The sequence below is a fragment of the Megalobrama amblycephala genome, linkage group LG16, assembly GCF_018812025.1.
Source record: "Megalobrama amblycephala isolate DHTTF-2021 linkage group LG16, ASM1881202v1, whole genome shotgun sequence".
Lineage (NCBI taxonomy): Eukaryota > Metazoa > Chordata > Actinopteri > Cypriniformes > Xenocyprididae > Megalobrama > Megalobrama amblycephala.
In genome coordinates, this window is record NC_063059.1 from 25,710,468 (window position 1) to 25,730,306 (window position 19,839).

Consider the following 19,839-nt stretch of genomic DNA (forward strand, 5'->3'; position numbering starts at 1 on the left):
CGAACCCTGGTGCGCACCAAACAAGCGGACCAAGGCCGCTGAAAAGATAGGTCCACTTCTAACTCTGGTGCGGTTCGAATGATATATGAACGCAACACGGACCAAAGACATGTAAACGAACCAAAAACAGGAAGACGAGACCCTAAAAAGGACAGAATCCTTGCGCATGTCGGTTTTTCTTGTCATAGTCGCGAGTTTGCCCAAGACAGGCATCAGACGCACGTCTCCACGCAGCAGATTGTTTGTGTGTGTGACGCTGCTGTTTTGACTACTTTACACATTTTACTTCACGAGTTCCCAGCTGGCCAAAATACCATCATATGTAGGCTACACACACACAACAAGTGCATTTACCTCAGCACACAGCATTGTTTTGGATGTTCAGTAAGTTTTGTCTCAAAATAGGCAATACGTCATAAAATCCGACCAATCATATTGTGAATGTATCCCTATGCCTTAAGGTTCGGTATCTTTTGGTTCGGTGATAAAATTGCCAATCTGAACGCTAATCGGACCAGGACTAAATTTTTTTTTTTCGTCTTTGGTCCGGACCAAATGAACCAAACGAACCGAACTACAAGTGTGAATGCACCCTTACTCACCCCCATGTCATCCAAGATGTTTATGTCTTTCTTTTTTCAGTTGAAAAGAAATTAAGGTTTTTGATGAAAACATTCCAGGATTATTCTCCATATAATGGCCTCCAAACGGTTGAAGGTCAAAATGACAGTTTCAGTGCAGCTTCAAAGCGATCCCATACGAGAAATAAGGGTCTTATCTAGAGAAACCATCGCTCATTTTATAAAAAAAATAAATAAAAATTTTATACATTTTAACCATAAATGCTCATCTTGAACTAGCTCTCTTCTTCTTCATTAGAATTCCGGCAGTGTAGACACTGCTAAGTGTATTACTGCCCTCCACAGGTCAAAGTTTGAACTAATTGTTATATACTTGCACAAGCAAATTGTATATGACAATTTAGTTCATGGTTTCTCTAGATAAGACCCTTATTCCTCATCTGGGATCGTGTAGAACGCTTTGAAGCTGCAATGAAATTGTAATTTTGACCTTCAACCGTTTGGAGGCCATTGAAGTCCACTATATGGAGAAAAATCCTGGAATGTTTTCATCAAAAACCTTAATTTCTTTTCGACTGAAGAGAGAAGGACATGGACATCTTGGATGACATGAGGGGTGAGTAAATTATCAGGAAATTTTAATTAGAAAGTGAACTAATCCTTTAATATCAGGTCTACTTATAAATCAGTGTCTCTAAAGGACCCAACATAGTAACACATTTGTGCCTTTAACATGAAACAATGGTGTTCACAGATAAAGTAACTTTTGCTAAAATAAAAAGTTTTGTTAGCTATTCATTTTCAAGTCAGAAAAAACAGCACTTTAAGCTTAAACACTTTATTCTTTATCAATATAATCTTTATAAAAAATAAAAGGTAAATAAATATATTAATATAAATTATTTTTTAATGATTTATGGTTTTATTATGTAAAAAAGCACACCAAAAAACTAATTAGAACAGTCAAATCAGTTGGCTAATATATGAAAATACAAATCGGTTTCTAAAAGTCATTATTCAGTGTTAACAATAAAACCTACAATCTGTATCGTATTAGGGCTCCCTGGATTGCCTGATAGTCTGGTATATGGGGTCCCTGGCTCAGATATAGATGATAACTCCTGCCGTAGATCCTAAAAACATTCTACATTCCAGAAAAAGACCACTTTGTTTAGAGAACATGTTAAGATGAAGACAATAAAAAGCCAACGTTTGGACTGTTTCTCAAAACCATAAGCATTGGAATGAGCCCATGACGCCCAAAAACGCTGTCTAGGTAGGCAGCTCACTAGGTTTTGAGACGTAGCCTTGGTTCATCTCACGCATTCCAACAGATTGACACGGAAAGTGAAGAGAGCAAACTGACTGTCCACTCTTTCTACAGTGATACCGCAGCTGCACGTCAATCCCGGAGATGTCACATCACATACATACAACATAGAGACATGTCTCACCTTTCCCTCTGGTTTCTTTAGCCATCCTGCGTCTTTGCAGTTAGTTTGGACAGTACGCACGTCTCTTCCCTCTGTCCTTGTCTGCGCGCGGAAGAAGCGATTTAAAGTCTACGCGCGTTTCATGTTTTAAGATGCATTGGAAATGACATGCGAAGGTGGGAGTATCCATTAACGCTAAGAGAAATCCTTGTGTTGAAGTAAGCGCTGACTTGGGGCTGTTTGTATGTGTGGAGACTTTGCTGTTGTCCTCCTCTCCTCCTGTTGAGCTCGAGGTGTGATGTTCGACTGCCTCCAGTGGCTCTGCGCGAGCTGCAGTCAACTTGGAAACCGCCAAGCGCATTAATGCAGGCTTCAGACCACCCGCCGTCATATATTAGATAGTTATTTATTCATGTACGTATTTTAAATAATAATATTACTCTAGCGCCTCTTTAAGGATGTTACATAGTTCATATATGCCATGAAATAAACACTGATAAGTAATAAATTAATTTCCTGCAATGGCCTACCTTTTGAGCTTTGTAACTTACAATAAATGTCTATGCTGAAATTTATATATCCCTATAAAACGGTATAATAATAAAATGACACCAAGTAGGCCTAATGAAAAGTGGTTGACAGCGTAAATGGGACGTCAAAAGTTAATTTGAATATTTTTAAGCCATACTTTAAACTTTAAATATAATATTTTCTGTAATTTTATCCAACAGAGTGCAGGCTACTTATTAAAGTCAGACAAGTCAACTAATACCATAAAACGTCACAAAATAGCCTACATTAAATGATTTGTTTATTACATGCAATGCGCCATTTTGTAATGAAAACGAGGCTCAGGGACGTTATTTCTTTTCTGTTCGTCAAATGGCTGAGAAATTTGTTCACTTTATATCTCGTTGTTGAATCTTTTTTATGTTCATAGAAGAAGCAGCTGAAACTAAGTGGGAGGACGTTTATTTTTTTGCTGTGAATAGAATGTTAAAATATGGTTTCTTAGCCTAGTTTTTACGATCTGAAAGTGAGTGACATGACAGAATCTGTCGCCACAATTGAGGAATGTCTCAAAACCCCTCTGAGATCATAGTTAAAACTGTTGCAAAAAGAAACAACAGGAAAACTTTCAACAAGGGCCTTAAAACATTGACAAACATTTACCTTAAAAATCCCTCAAGTGCTTCAAAATTTGGCCAACAGTATAACTTTCATTCAACCGATACAAACAACAGTTGCTGAGGGACCACAGGTGCTGTCCATGCCTTCCGGCAAACTGAGTGACTGCAAAAGGGGATTGTGAAGTAGAAAACAGAAATATAAATATCTTCACCCTGCCAATGGCACTATATCTCTGTAGTCGTGTAGTAAGATGACTGTGCGAAATGTTAGCTCAATCATAAATCATGATTTTGCGATTCCTCCTCAGGCCTTTAAATAACCAACTCCGTCACAGTACTTCCAACATCAGTTCAGCTGATTAATGCTGGGGTGTAATGACTATAAAATATGAGTCTTGTGCTAGCTGTCAAACAGTAATTGAAAGACAAAGTAGCAAAATCATGGCCAAATGTGGTGCATTTCCATGTACATGTTTAACAGCTCATTGTCTGAATGAAAAGTGTTATGTGTTGCCATGTACAGTATACACCGATCAGGCATAACATTATAACCACTGACAGGTGAAGTGAATAACACTGATTCTCTCTTTATCACGACACCTGTTAGTAGGTGGGATATATTAGGCAGCAAGTGAACGTTTTGTTCTCAAAGTTGATGTGAGTCAGTGTGATGCTTTAGGTAATGTTCTGCTGGGAAAGCATGGGTCCTGCCATCCATGTGGATGTTACTTTGACACATACCACCTACCTAAGCATCATGGAAATGGTATTCCCTGGTGGATGTGGCCTCTTTCAGCAAGATGATGCAAAGCAAAAATGGCTAAGGAATGGTTTGAGGAGCACAACGAGTTTGAGGTGTTGACTTGGCTTCCAAATTCCCCAGATCTCTATCCAATTGAGCATCTGTGGGATGTGCTAAACAAACAAGTCTGATCCTTGTAGGCCCCACCTCACAACTTACAGGACTTAAAGGATCTGCTGCTAACATCTTGGTGTCAGATACCACAGCACACCTTCAGGGGTCTAGTGGAGTCTATGCCTCGACGGGTCAGGGCTGTTGTGGCTGCAAAAGGGGGACCAACACAATATTAGGAAGGTGGTCATGCCTTCCTAATTGGTGTATAAAAAAAAACCCAGGTATACTAGTCTAATGTAAGGCATTGCTCCACATCAGGTATCCTAAATAACTGTTCTGGAGTAGCTCTAAAAGACTATTGATAAAGGTGAAGTCTATATATATATATTTATAATTTTTTTTTAATTCCATGCAAAACTGCCCATATTGCATTAGCCCACTCCTTTAGGGACTTGGCCTATTTGTAGCAGTCAGGAAACCCAATGCCAAAACACTTTTGACTTCAAACATTGCATTGAGTTTCTGGTAAAAGCAGTAGCAGAGAAACAGCCTGCAGGCCAGACAAGCAGAAAGATAGATAGATAAAATGTATTAAACCAATTGGACATAGGAAATAAAAAAATTATAATTAAATTAATTTAAACATTTTCTTTCAAAGGCAATTTCATCCATGGTACAAGGCTAGGGATATGCTTGAAAGAAAGATTTATTTTCATTATAAATTAAAACATGATTATAAATACAATTCAAATTCAGCAGGTGTCTTTCACCAGCAATAAACACACAATCAAGAACAAGTCCATGCCAAACTGGTGACTATTTTCCTGTAGAGTCACAGCATTCATGCTGCTCATGGCACAAAACCTGAAATTTCCCAGCAAATGCAGTTATTCGTGCTATTAGTTTGCTTTTGGCACTTTTCACAAATAAGTAGGTTGGTGAACAGAAATGGAAGAAACTCGTGACTCACATCTGGGGGTTCAAACTACAGCTCGACAGGATAAGAAATGTTCCCTAAACTCCGCTCACTACATTAGAATTAAACAGTAATGGCACAACTGATACTTTTCAAACCACACAAAGCCCTCAAAAGACACAGGCCCTCATTTTAGATGTCTAAACTACACACTTTCTGATTATTATAGCCTTACTTGGTTATATAAGAGCTGTAGGCGTGTACATTTCTACACACAGTCCCTATGGAAACAATATTTGTAAAGACTAGTGCACTCAGGGCCTGTGTGTCCTGTCCGAGCACATTCCCAGCATACTGTACCTGCCCAACATCTGGATTCAACTGGAGGCCATTCTCCCCTCAGGCCCTGACACATAAACTATACATATTCTCTAAATACCTCCAGTCACACTGGGGATCACAGGCAACATATGGAGAGCTTAGTGAACTTAAAAACAATTAGCATAGAGAAACAAAGCATATGCTTAGAGTATGTGATATCAGTCCACAAAGCAACAAGTTTGTGTAGCATTAATGCCTTAAATAATGCTTATTTAAGATGAAAGTGAGTGATCCTCTAGTGTGAGGTATTTACTATTTATGGATAACAGTGTAAATCTTATCATTTGCTATGCATTAATAATGTAGAGGTTGTTTTAAGGCTTTTGTCTATGCTGAGTAGCAACTAACTACTGCATTGACTAATGCACAATGAAGGATGCATGGATTATGACACACTGATGTGACATTTGTTAGCCGTGTGCTTAAAAGCATCTGCTTGCATTTAGAAGTCAGACCGCCCACTAAGGTTTCGCATTACAGCAAAAATGCCGGTCTGAAAAAAAACTAGCTCTAACCAGCAGGTTCTATATTTAATGCATGAAAATGTAATTCATGGAGAAAAAAAAACATACAAATATATAAACCTGGATATTACAATTTCATTTCCAAAAACATTTCAAAATGTCATTTCTTATAATTGTTCTTTTTTGAGGAGTTTCTATGACACTGATGTAGTGGGAGACTGGACAGGCAGGAGGAACTCTGAAGTAAAAACAGCTTCTGCATACTCTTCACAAACATCCTGGAACTCTGCCGCCACATCAGCCAGTGCCTCGGCCATTAGCTCATCAGCCAGACTGAGGGAAACAAGGGAAAAGAGTTACAATCTCACAGCACTTACTGCTCAGTTTATATTAAAAGGATAGTCCACCCCAAAAAAATTAATTTTATCCCTTAAAGGTGACATATGTAGCATGTTACAGCGCAATATTGCTTTGGCGTGTTCGAGACCCGTTTAATCTTTGAAGATCTAAATGCAGTGATTTTTGGCTTGTACTTCTAAGATGATTGTCTTTTCCCATGTAATGCATCAGTCATGTTCCCACACTGGCTAAACACCCTCTGGCTCTGCCTTCTACAATAGCCACGCCCCAAACTCTCGGTTGAGAGCCGGAAAGTGATTGGCAGATCTGAGCGGACTGCTCTTAATGGCTTGATAGCTCACTGTTTACATTTTTGATGGACATAAACCCATTAATGTGATACTAATAGTAGTCAATGAACAATAAACTGGGTTAAGAGAATGTATTTTAAGATTAAAAAAATCGTACATACTTCACCTTCACCAACTTTGTTATTATAAATGCCTCATTCAGAATGAAAATGTTTGGTATATTTTTATGTCAATGTTGTTATTGTTCTACTATTGTATAAATGTATGTTATAGATCTTATTGTGAACAACTGAAGAGTTCAGATGCAAAAAAAAAAAAAAAAAAAAAAAAAACGAGCGGCACGACGCGACACGTCAAAAGACAATAGAACCCATTATAATCAGTGATATTCCCTGTGTTCCATTCGGAAGGGCTCATCCCTATGCCCTAATCCCTTCAGAGGGTTTACCCTCCGGAGTGAAAGCTTCGAAGGGATGAAGGGTGTAGGGGTCAAAAAAACTATTCTTTTGGAATGCACTTCTGCATCATCTTAACGAGACAATCAAGGAGGAGATTGTGCAAGCTGCGCCCTTTGTTTAACGTTACTTTATTTATTTTAACAATTTTATGTATTTGAAACATTTGAATGGACTGATAAAGAGAGCTGTAAAGTATTTTTGTTGAAGTACAATGTCGTTTTGACCATAATAATGTGCCAAATCTAACTCATATAAATATTACAGTAGTATAGAAAAATATTATACATACATTTATAGGTAAAATCGAACTCTGAGCCCCCTGTACCCATTCTGTGACGCCAAACAACTTCCCTGTGCAAAGGATCACGGGGGGCCCGACGTGTCCATCAGTTGTACCCTTCGAAATCCTTCATTTCGAAGGACCCTTTGAAGTGTCCAATTTTGAGCACTTCGGTTTGGAACGACCCTTCAATATGGCGGCCATGATTATTTTCACTCCGAAGTGCCCTTCGGAGGGCAATGTATCCCGTTTGGAACACACCGAATGTCATTTTGACCATAATAATGTACCAAATCTAACTTGGATAAATATTACAGTAGTAAAGAAAAATACTATACATACATTTGTATGTAAAATAGAACTCCATTCTGTGACGTCAAAGAACTTCCCTGTGCAAAGGATCATGGGAGGCCCGAAGTGTCCATCAGTTGTACCCTTCGAAATCCTTCATTCCAAAGGGCCCTTTGAAGTGGCCAGTTTTGAGCACTTTGGTTTGGAACGACCCTTCAATATGGCGGCCATGATAATTTTCACTCCGAAGTGCCCTTATCCCATTTGGAATGCACCGCCAATTTGTCACTACACCGGTATTTCTGAATGGGCTGACGCTGGTATTTAGCGGATCTGAAGCGGAAACATCTCTGGTGAGGTATCCAGATTTCTCCAATCATTTAATCCACCACATCTCAAAATCCAACCATCAAACGATTTATTTTTTGAAAATCTGTTTCACCCAGAAGTTTCACTCACAACACATAGGAAAAGATCACTACTTCTCTTTATAAAACTAATAAAAATGACAAAAAGCATGTAACAAAATTACAAAAACTTAAAGGTGCCATTGAATTGAAAATTGAATTTACCTTGGCATAGTTGAATAACATGGAAACTATGCCAAGTTTTTGCCAAATTACATGGAAATGACATACAGTGAGTCTCAAACTCCATTGTTTCCTCCTTCTTATGTAAATCTTAATTGTTTAAAAGACCTCCAAAGAACAGGTGAATCTCAACATAACACAGACTGTGACGCAACAGTCGGGATCATTAATATGTACGCTCCCAACTTTTGTTTATTCCAGCCCATGTTCAAGGCGTTAGACAAGCCAGTATTAACATCTGGAGCTGTGCACAGCTGAATCATCAGACTTTATGCAGATAAGCAAGCAATGACAACAGTGAAAATGGCAGATGGATGCATAATAACTGTTCATGATCCATGATATCATGATATTTTTAGTGATATTTGTAAATTGTCTTTCTAAATGTTTCGTTAGCATGTTGCTAATGTACTGTTAAATGTGGTTAAAGTTACCATCGTTTCTTACTGTATTCACAGAGACAAGAGCCGTCGTTATTTTCATTTTTAAACACTTGCAGTTTGTATAATTCATAAACACAACTTCATTCTTTATAAATCTCTCCAACAGTGTAGCATTAGCCCCGTTAGCCACGGAGCACTATGAAACTCATTCAGAATCAAATGTAAACATCCAAATAAATACCATACTTGCATAACGGGTATGCTGCATGACGAACACTTTGTAAAGATCCATTTTGAGGGTTATATTAGCTGTGTGAACTTTGTTTATGCAATGTATTATAGAGTCGCGAGCTCAGGGGCGGGGAGCGCAAGCATTTAAAGGGGAAGCACGCTGAATCTGCGCATATTTAATGATGCCCCAAAATAGGCAGTTAAAAAACTGAATAAAAAAACAAATCTATGGGGTATTTTGAGCTGAAACTTCACAGACACATTCAGGGGACACCTTATATTACATCTTGTGAAAAAGCGTTCTAAGGCACCTTTAAACTAAAATTAAAATGAAAACTGGAAATCTAAAAATAAAAGGTATTCAAATTCTACATATTAATAAACATAGTAATAGAATATAAATAATAAAATTACATTGTTTTCTGATCCCCCAATGTTAAAAAAATAAACGTTACTTCTTCCTATACTTTTAAAAGTGTCCAATGCACTTTTCCATTAAAATGCCTCTATTCACATCATGGCTAATCACAGTAGAACATTAAAAATAGTTTTTCAAAAAAACTGCATACTGATGCATTTCAGCCTTCAGCCTTCCTCAGAGTGTGTCAGGTACAAAAGAATTACTTCTTTCTATGTCTTTAGGACAGTGATAACATCTAAATCCTTTCTTTCAGGCAACTTTAAAATTCCTCCGTGTAAAGAGCAAAGCTAGCCAGACAGTCCAGTCAGTCTGTGCTCACTCAAGGCCTTGACTGGCTTCAAGGCTCTTATTACCCACAATGCCCTGCAGACTGACAAGTGCCTGCACCCCATCCTAGCAGCAGCACTAATTGCCATGACATTTCCCATCTTCTCTATTTCTCTGGAATAATAACCACTCACAGTCTCTACGGTGCTACACTGACCTCTGCAAAAAACAGACCCTCAATTTATTTTTATAACCGTGCAATAACTCAGTTTTTTTAAGCTGCAGCAGTCAGGTAAATATTTCACTTTTCGATTCCTCACTTTCTTGTTTCCGTAAATTATTTCTGCAACAATTCTTCCCACCACCCACACAGCCCATGGCACAAGGATCAAGTCTGACAAATGAGACCTCAGCACTAAGAGCAGATTCTGGTTTCCCACCATTGTTAAAAGTGTGCTCTCTGTGGACTAGAAGGACTTGATAAATATCCACCGCATTGCACCAACTTAAAAATTCTGTTAAGTATGCTAATGGCGGGGTGGGCGTGCAAGAGCACTAGTGGAACAACAAAGACGCTCATTTGCACAGGAGCACGCTCTACATTAGCACCCATCGAAAAACAGAGCTAATATTTACATTTAAAATGGCATCGTGTGCAAGGATCATTATATCTGCGAGGCTATAAACAATCTCAACTCCTACTAGCTGTGTCACTGTGGGAAACACGCCGGGGCTTATGACTAATCTGCTCTTGCTCTGGGTGCAAACAGAAGAGCTGAGCTTTTAGTGTTTATACATCTAGGAACGTGTCTTAAGCACAAACAAAATCATAATGAAAATATGTCAGGAAATTGCAGATATCAGTGCAGAATGAGTAAGAGCTAATTTAGGTTAGATGTCTATAGGCCACATACACACTGCAGCATCCATACACACATAGTGCATTTGTTTACTGAAGTCGCTGCTTAAAAATTCGGATAATGGCAAATAAATGTACATTAGGGTATGTTTCTTGACAAAAAGTCATGCAAGATCCTTTTCCAACACAAGCTCATTGGAAAAATATGCCTGTGGTGTAATTTCTGCAAAATATTACATTATTTCTTGGAGATTTCGCAACACTAAAAACTGAAATGTCCAGTAACCAGTATTCAAAAGTGTTAACAAAAGCAAACGTGAGATGAAAATTCATTTTCTGAAGTAAAACTGCCCCTGTAATCATAATTTGTGTGAAAAGGAATAAAAGTTGTTGGTGTTTTACAGCCACAGTAAACTATCAGTCACTTTCGCCTTTCGACGAATCATGCCTTTTTCATGCGAGTTCTTTGCACACTTTAGTATTGATTGATATGTTTTATAAACAAAGAAATCATTAGATTCAAACCTGTCTGCTATTGCCCAGGGGTTGAAGCTCCCCAGAGCCTCATGTGAGACCAGGCGCAGGAAGGCATCATGGTTCTCCCTGTATTTCTGGATACTCCTCTGCATGCTGGGCGGCACAGTCAGGTAAGCCCCTAGTGTGCTTTCCCCTGCGGCCGAGACTGGATGACTGGGGTCATTTAGAGTTAAACACTCCTCATCTATCATCGACGTGTCTGATGCAGCCCTGTAAACAGAAGAAAAAGAAAAAAAATCATGCTTTTTGCTTTCATAAGGGTAATATAATTTCAAATCTGTGCCTCTAAAGGCAACAGAAATTACTTTCATGTTTACTCGTTCTTGTCTTTTCTGTGTTTTTCAGCAGCATAGCTAAAGCCTACACTAAAGACGGCACAGTTTGTAATTTGTATTCTGTGTAAAACGATCCAATTACAGAACTCTACAGAATATACGTATATATATATATATTATTATATTATAGTAATATAGAGAATATATAACTATATATATATTCTCTAATGCTCAATAAGGCTGCATTTTTTTCAAAAATACAGTAAACACTGTAATATTGTGAAATATTACTACAATTTAAAATATCGGTTTTCTATTTTAATATATTTTAAAATATAATTCATTACTATGATGGCATTTCACTGTCACATGATCCTTCAGAAATTATACTAATATGCTGATAAGAGACTTCATTCAAAAACATTAAATATCTTAAAGGGTTAGTTCACCCAAAATAATTACTAAATAATTACTCACCCTCATGTTGTTCCAAACCCGTAAAACCTTCGTTAATCTTAGGAACACATATTAAGATATTTTTGATCAAATCTGATGGCTCAGTGAAGCCTCCATTGACAGCAAGATAATTAACACTTTCAATACCCAGAAAGCTACTAAAGACATATTTAAAACTACCACAGTGGTTCAACCTTAATGTTATGAAGTGATGAGAATACTTTTTGTGTGCCAAAAAAACAAAATAATGACTTCATTCAACAATATCTAGTGACATTTTGATACACACTCCGAACCACTGAGTTTCGAAGCTTCATGAAGCAGTGTCTTGAAATTGCCCATCACTAGATATTGTCGAATAAAGTATTTATTTAGTGTTTTTGGAATAACCCTTTAATTATTCCAAACGTTGTCAAATAGAAACATTACATTTTCAATTAGCTCATCATGTCTAAAGCAGAAACATCAGAAAGATCTCTTCAAGCTTCAGACAACCATACTGTTAAGGGAATTAAAGTCTGATCCAAACACAATCACAACAAATTAATACTCTAAATTAATGTTCAAATTTGATTTAAGTGGTGCTAAATCTGGAATCAAAAGCACTTGTGTAAACATCTCAACCTCTCCCTCAGATCACTTCCATGTGAGCTCAGCGCACCAGCTGTCTCATTTGGACCACATTGGGTACACTTGGTGTTAATCAGACCCTCTGAATCACACTCTCCAGCACAAGTTAGCAGCACAAGTAAAAAACACCTCACAATTCCTATTCCAAGTTGCCTTTAATAGAAATATTAAGCTCAATTAAGTGCAAGCTCAGTCTAGACACTTAAAGCGCAAGGCCGCCAAAAGCGCACAAGGGCCATTTATTTTCTAATGGAACATTATAGGGGCCGGCACTGTTATTGTGCAATCACTTCCCCTTTACCGTTCCCGCAAGGCGCTTCTTTGTGCAGCTAATAGAATACCGCTCTGGCTAACAGCTACCTCAAGCGTTTCGAGCATGCTGTGGCACTCTAGAGAAGTGAGGAATTCACCGTGGCTGGGAGAATAATGTCAAACTTTGAGCAGTTGAATAGTGCGAACAAAAATGGGTGAAAGAACGGTCAAGGTAAGCACTTAATTTAGGGATTCAAATTAGGAGACGTCCCTTCTGTTCATTTGGCTGTGAAGTCATTTAAACAAGAAAGGTCATACAAGGTTCTGAAGGAAATTAATGCACATGCATTTCTGTATTATGTAAAGACAAGCATGCACATGCACAGTGAAATGGGCAAAGGCTTTCCAGGCTTCTTCTGTCAAAACAAGCCTGGCAAGGCACAGTGGAGAGCCAAGAATAATGACCAAAATATCTCCTTTCCTCCTTTCAACACAAGCTCCAGCAGTCACAATCAGAAAAAAAAAACACTGTCGGTGCTCCACATGTGATTTATATGAGCAGACACAATGCTGGGCTGACTGTGAACACGCTCCAGTGTGTTTGGCAGATAGCATGAGGCAAGGGAGATGTTAGGAGAACTTTTTTTCTTAGGGAAGCTTCATCGACAATGAGGTAGCCAATAACAACAAGGCAGAAGTTAACACCTATAAAACAATAACTAAAGGGAATTTTTCACTTCTCCAGACTGGTTGCTCATATGCAAATAAAGATACACATTTTAGTTTGTAATAAATTATATTAAAAAAATACCTCATACATAAATTTTAATAATTATATTTGTTAATATTATCTTCTTCTTTTTTTTTCTTTTTTTTTACATAATGTGTGTCATGCTGTGCCTTTAAATGGCTGAAAACGGTTGAAAAAGCAAATGTCTCACCAGTTTTTTTTTAAACTTTCTTTTCTTTATTCAATTGAAAATTCATCACACTGGTTTAAAGGTGCCATCAAACGTTTTTTTTTACAAGATGTAATATAAGTCTAAGGTGTCCCCTGAATGTGTCTGTGAAGTTTCAGCTCAAAATACCCCATAGATTTTTTTTATTCATTTTTTTAACTGCCTATTTTGGGGCATAATTAGAAATGCGCCGATTCATGTTGCAGCCCCTTTAAATGCTCACGCTCCCCGCCCACGGAGCTCGCGCTTGCCTTAAACAGTGCATAAACAAAGTTTACACAGCTAATATAACCCTCAAAATGGATCTTTACAAAGTGTTCGTCATGCATACTGCATGCATGCGTCGGATTATGTGAGTATTGTATTTATTTGGATGTTTACATTTGATTCTGAATGAGTTTGATAGTGCTGCGTGGCTAACGGCTAATGCTACACTGTTGGAGAGATTTATAAAGAATGAAGTTGTGTTTATGAATTATACAGACTGCAAGTGTTTAATAATGAAAATAACGACGGCTCTTGTCTCCGTGAATACAATAAGAAACAATGGTAACTTTAACCACATTTAACAGTACATTAGCAACATGCTAACAAAACGTCTTACAAATATCACTAAAAATATCATGTTATTATGGATCATGTCAGTTATTATCGCTCCATCTGCCATTTTTCGCTATTGTACTTGCTTGCTTACCTAGTCTGATGATTCAGCTGTGCACATCCAGATGTCCTGCCCTTGTCTAATGCTTGAACATGAGCTGGCATATGCAAATATTGGGGGCGTACATATTAATGATCCCGACTGTTACGTAACAGTCGGTGTAATGTTGAGATTCGCCTGTTCTTCAGAGGTCTTTTAAACAAATGAGATTTACATAAGGAGGAGGAAACAATGGAGTTTGAGACTCACTGTATGTCATTTCCATGTACTGAACTCTTGTTATTTAACTATGCCAATATAAATTACATTTTTAATTCTAGGGCACCTTTAAATCAGTCTCATAAATCATTAGTTCGAGGGATAGTTCATCCAAAAATGAAAATTCTCACCCTCGTTTACTCACCCTCAAGTTGTTCCAAACCTGTATACATTTCTTTGTTCTGCTGAACACAAAGGAAGATATTTGGAAGAATGTTTGTAACCAAACAGATCTCGCCCTCCATCGACTACCATAGTAGGAAAAAAAGAAATACTATGGTAGTCAATGTGGGGCAAGACCTGCTTGGTTATCTGCATTCTTCCAAATATCTTCCTTTGTGTTCAGCAGAACAAAGAAATGTATACAGGTTTGGAACAACTTGAGGGGGAGTAAATGACAGAATTTTCATTTTTGGGTGAACTATCCCTTTAAAGATACACATTTGAAACAAGAATTAGTTTTTTGGGGTTTTTTTAGTAAATAAATCTCTTTCATAAATAAATTAATAATAAATTATATTTTATATTATAAATACATTTTTCAAACATAACATCACAGGTGTCATTCTGTGCTTTTAAAGGCACAACAATGTAAGATTTTTGGATTAAAATATCCAAAAACCACTAGAACAATGCTATATATTTTGTTGACTTGTATACTTACATTATCCCAAATGTTTCCAAGAATGTTTAAATCCAGAGAAATAAGCAATTTTAACCAGGACACGGACCGTGTCGTTGCGTCACCCATCAATACATCATACCCATGTTACCCTCGGTTTCCGGTTTTATTTTGTAGAAACCAAGGAAACACCAAAGACGCTTTAATAGAGGGTATGCACGAGACGTCACCGTTGACCGTTATGACTGTGGTCACGCCCACTGAGTGGCAAAAGACTGAGCGGCAGCATTGGTTTTCAGCGTGAATACCGCGAAAAACACACAAAACACTTCTAAAACAGGAAAGAGCTTTCTGACTGACTGTACAAATAGCTTTGACACAAAATCTGAGGTATATTTTTAACAGACTGCTGAAAGCTACAGAAAAAAGAAGCAAATAGGTCGCTGCAATTCACAGAAACTGCTGGACTCCAGGCAAAGAAACATGTTTTGCGGTTATCATTTTGTGTCGAAATGTTGCATTTTAGGGTAAAATCATACCCTATATATTGTATTGTTATATATTGTGTTGACAACTCATCAACTAAATATTTACCATCTTATATTCTGCATAATTGGGTGTTTTCAAATAAACACTGACAAAAACTATACAAGTTTTAGGGCTGGATGATATGACGAAATATATAACATCGATATAAGTGATCACTCCAATTTAGACTTACCTATATTGTAGTTATATAGGCCTAAGGCTTTCATTGGCAGATTTGCTTTATGCATTTTCCTAGCATCGAAATCAGGCACATATAAATGTCAGGAAACACGATTACTGGCTGCATGTCAATATCCATGGATTAGGTTTCTTTGACATGTAATAAGGAACACTTTCGAGTCCAACCTTTAGTGTAATCGTTTGTTTTACTCGTGTTTTCGCAGTTTCCCCTATAAAGGCCAGAACACACCAAGCCGACGCCGACGAACTAGTGGCGACGAAAGCAGACTGCGGAGTTGGCTCACGTCAACAGCGTCTGTGTCCAAAATTGGCCTGACACACCAAACCAACGCTCAACAGCCGACGGCCAAGTAGCACGTCAGTTCTGCGCCTGCTTGAGATGAAATGCCTTTCCGAACCAGCAGGTGGCAGTATCTGAACAGCCAATCAGAATGATCAGATGGCCCGACGGACCGACGAGCTCCGACGCCGATTCAACATTTCGAATTGCCCGAAAAAAAGCGACGAGGACCAGCTTCAGCCAACGGTGCGGAACACACTGTGAAAACTTAGTCGGCCGACGAACAAAAACTGCCAGACGGCCGACCATCGGCTTGGTGTGTTCCTGCCTTTAAATCCAGTCATGCAGCAGGTTCTTTTGCCACTTAGTCCAACTGAGGGAGCGTGTTTTGGCGGGAAAGTAACGTCTATGCATACCCTTCATATATTATGTGTTTTATTAGACAGGTGAGCAACTTTTTGGATACATTCATCGATAGAAAATGAATCATGTTATCAAGCTCAACACATTAAGTCTTTTTGTTTAAATCTCGTTTTCTTGATTTACAGCAAGTACCATGTTTGACCATGCCTAATATTGATCTAGCTTACTGCAGTGTGCAACAACTTCCAGCACAAAAATGTATCTAATATGATAAAACAGCGCTGCTTTACCCCACATACGCTTGACCGGAAGAAGCGGAAGTGGCAACTGCGGCATAATTAAAAGTTCTGCTGCTCTCGAGACATGCGTCGCTCTCGTCTCTCATTAGCAATCGCTCCAGCGGCCTCTTCAGCTCCCACAGCACGCTGCCCTGCTCTGCTTTATACTACAGTAACGTTTATAATCTCATCTATGAACATGATTTCTGCCTGAGTCCCATCCGATTCTTTGCCTGTAGACGTGAAGAAACATCTCCTGTGATTCTGCGAAATCAAGGAGTGATCAAGCTATGCCTTTGTTCTGAATAAGCGACCTCAAACTTAAATTTACATAGTGTGCCTTTAAATGGTTACATGATTGAAACATTGCTTTAATAAATATTTGGCAAGGAATTCAGAATAGACCAGAAAAGCAGAAGACCACAGGATAGACAAACACTGTTTGACCTGAACAAACGGATAATAAGGTTGTGCAAATAGAAATGAGACATGTAAATGTCAGTGGATGAGATTCTGAATGACCAATGCTCTATCAATATTCAGAAGCCAGAGATCAAAACCAATAAAGCTAAAGGGCTCCAGTGAGAGGGCCATCACCAGCAGCAAGGTTACAGTCGAGGAGCCGGACAGAGAGAGGGAGATTAGCCAGACAAGGTTAGATGGAGAAAGAGATGGAGAAAAAGAAGGAGAGATGGCAGTATGAATTAAAAGGTTAGAGAACAGAGAATGAAGATCAAATTTAAAATGGCAGCCTCACCATGAGCTCTGCATTGATCTCTTTGAGCTTTGAATGAGAAGTAGGGGATCAGACACTCTCTCAGATGTGTTGGTCACTCTATGGAGACCTCCAAAACCCATAATCTCTTTGTGTGGATGCGGACATAGGACATTATTAGAGATCACCACTTATGAAAACCTCATTCAGTGAGAGTTTGTGTTGAGTTTAAGATTTAATAGCACTCTACTGCAAAACAAACAAGATCAATTAACACAAAACAAATGTACTTAAGCAGCAAAATTGTATTAGATTATAAGACTTGTTTTCAGAGAATATATTCTGAATTGCATTTGTTTCTTACACCACTGGAATTTTTTTCTTTTTCTTTTTTTTTTAAAGAATAAATCACTAAATTTAGTTAGATTTATACTTAGAAGAAACAAGAATGAAGTATTTGACAAGAATTTGGTAAGAATTAAAAAAAAAAAAAAAAACCTTAAAAGAATATATTGCAGATTTATTAAAAAAGAAAAACTGAAATATCACATGGTCCTAAGTATTCAGACCCTTTGCTCAGTATTTAGTAGAAGCACCCTTTTGATCTAATACAGCCATGAGTCTTTTTGGGAACGATGCAACAAGTTTTTCACACCTGGATTTGGGGATCCTCTGCCATTCCTCCTTGAAGATCCTCTCCAGTTCTGTCAGGCTGGATGGTAAACGTTGGTGGACAGCCATTTTTAGGTCTCTCCAGAGATGCTCAATTGGGTTTAAGTCAGGGCTCTGGCTGGGCCATTCAAGAACAGTCACGGAGTTGTTGTGAAGCCACTCATTCGTTATTTTAGCTGTGTGCTTAGGGTCATTGTCTTGTTGGAAGGTAAAGCTTCGGCCCAGTCTGAGGTCCTGAGCACTCTGGAGAAAGTTTTTGTCCAGGATATCCCTGTACTTGGCCGCATTCATCTTTCCCTCGATTGCAACCAGTCGTCCTGTCCCTGCAGCTGAAAAACACCCCCACAGCATGATGCTGCCACCACCATGCTTCACTGTTGGGACTGTATTGGACAGGTGATGAGCAGTGCCTGGTTTTCTCCACACATACCGCTTAGAATTAAGGCCAAAGGGTTCTATCTTGGTCTCATCAGACCAGAGAATCTTATTTCTCACCAAAGGCACTTCTTCCCCGATAGCTCAGTTTAGCCGGACGGCCAGCTCTAGAAAGGGTTCTGGTCATCCCAAACATCTTCCATTTTAGGGTTATGGAGGCCACTGTGCTCTTAGGAACCTTAAGTGCAGCAGAAATTTTTTTGTAACCTTGGCCAGATCTGTGCCTTGCCACAATTCTGTCTCTGAGCTCTTCAGGCAGTTCCTTTGACCTCATGATTCTCATTTGCTCTGACATGCACTGTGAGCTGTAAGGTCTTATATAGACAGGTGTGTGGCTTTCCTAATCAAGTCTAATCAGTATAATCAAACACAGCTGGACTCAAATGAAGGTGTAGAACCATCTCAAGGATGATCAGAAGAAATGGACAGCACCCGAGTTAAATATATGAGTGTCACAGCAAAGGGTCTGAATACTTAGGACCATGTGATATTTCAGTTTTTCTTTTTTAATAAATCTGCAAAAATGTCAACAATTCTGTGTTTTTCTGTCAATATGGGGTGCTGTGTCTACATTAATGAGGAAAAAAAATTAACTTAAATGATTTTAGAAAATGGCTGCAATATAACAAAGAGTGAAAAATGTAAGGGGGTCTGAATACTTTCAGTACCCACTGTGTATATATATATATATATATATATATATATATATATATATATATATATATATATATATATATAATATAGAACATTAATTAAGTAGGGAATAAGATTTCTGAGGAGAAATGTTACAGTAATTTGGTTTTTGCCTGAGGATAAATGTTACAGTAATTTGGTTTTTGCTTTGTTTACAGATTGTAATGTTTAAGGTTTAAAAAAAAGATTTACCCTATAGAGTACACTGGTGTTCAAAACGTTAATGCTTTTAAAAGAAAGCTCTTATGCTCAACCAGGCTCATTATTTGATCAAAAATACATTAAAAACAGTAATATTGTAAAATATTATTACAATTTAAAATAACTATTTCCTTTGAATATATTTTAAAATGTAATTTATTCCTGTGATGGCAAAGCTGAATTTTTAGCATCATTATTCCATGTCTTCAATGTCATGTGATCTTTCAGAACATTTCTTATTATTATCAATATGGAAAACAGCTTTGCTGCTTAATATTTTTGTGGAATGCAACCATGATGCATTTTTTTCATAGTTCTTCAATAAAAAGAATGTCCAAAACAGCATTTATTTAAAATAGAAATCTTTTGTTTCATTATAAATGTCTTTACTGTCACTTTTGAACAATTTAATGCATCCTTGCTGAATAAAAGTACTTTTCAAAAACAAAACAAAACCATTTTTGCTGTGTAATTTTCCAAAATGTAGTAACTTTTTACATCTCTGAAATTACTGTAACACCCACTTGTAAGATGGATAAGATACCATACCAAAATACCATTTTATGTCTAATTGAAATATCAATCTAGCCATAAAAAAAAGTGCAGAATTTGTCTTTTTAAATGAGAATCCA

At 37.8% G+C, this 19,839-nt stretch overlaps 2 protein-coding genes across 7 annotated transcripts in view; both read right to left on the reverse strand.

Annotated features, from left to right (window-relative positions):
* The window catches only part of pitpnm3 (PITPNM family member 3), a 119,798-nt gene extending 117,382 nt beyond the window's left edge, over positions 1–2,416 (reverse strand). For all 4 annotated transcript variants that reach the window (XM_048160214.1, XM_048160213.1, XM_048160212.1 and 1 more), the window contains exon 1: positions 2,036–2,416. In XM_048160214.1, coding sequence (XP_048016171.1) covers positions 2,036–2,060 — 25 coding nt within the window. In that variant the 5' untranslated portion in view covers positions 2,061–2,416. The remainder of the gene's footprint in view (positions 1–2,035) is intronic.
* Positions 2,417–4,688: 2,272 nt separating this feature from the next.
* Positions 4,689–19,839, reverse strand: part of kiaa0753 (KIAA0753 ortholog) — a 28,613-nt gene continuing 13,462 nt past the window's right edge. For all 3 annotated transcript variants that reach the window (XM_048161216.1, XM_048161215.1, XM_048161214.1), the window contains exons 16-17: positions 10,717–10,938; positions 4,689–6,094 (exon numbers count right to left, since the gene is read on the reverse strand). In XM_048161216.1, the coding sequence (XP_048017173.1) occupies positions 5,956–6,094; positions 10,717–10,938 (361 nt within the window). In that variant the 3' untranslated portion in view covers positions 4,689–5,955. The remainder of the gene's footprint in view (positions 6,095–10,716; positions 10,939–19,839) is intronic.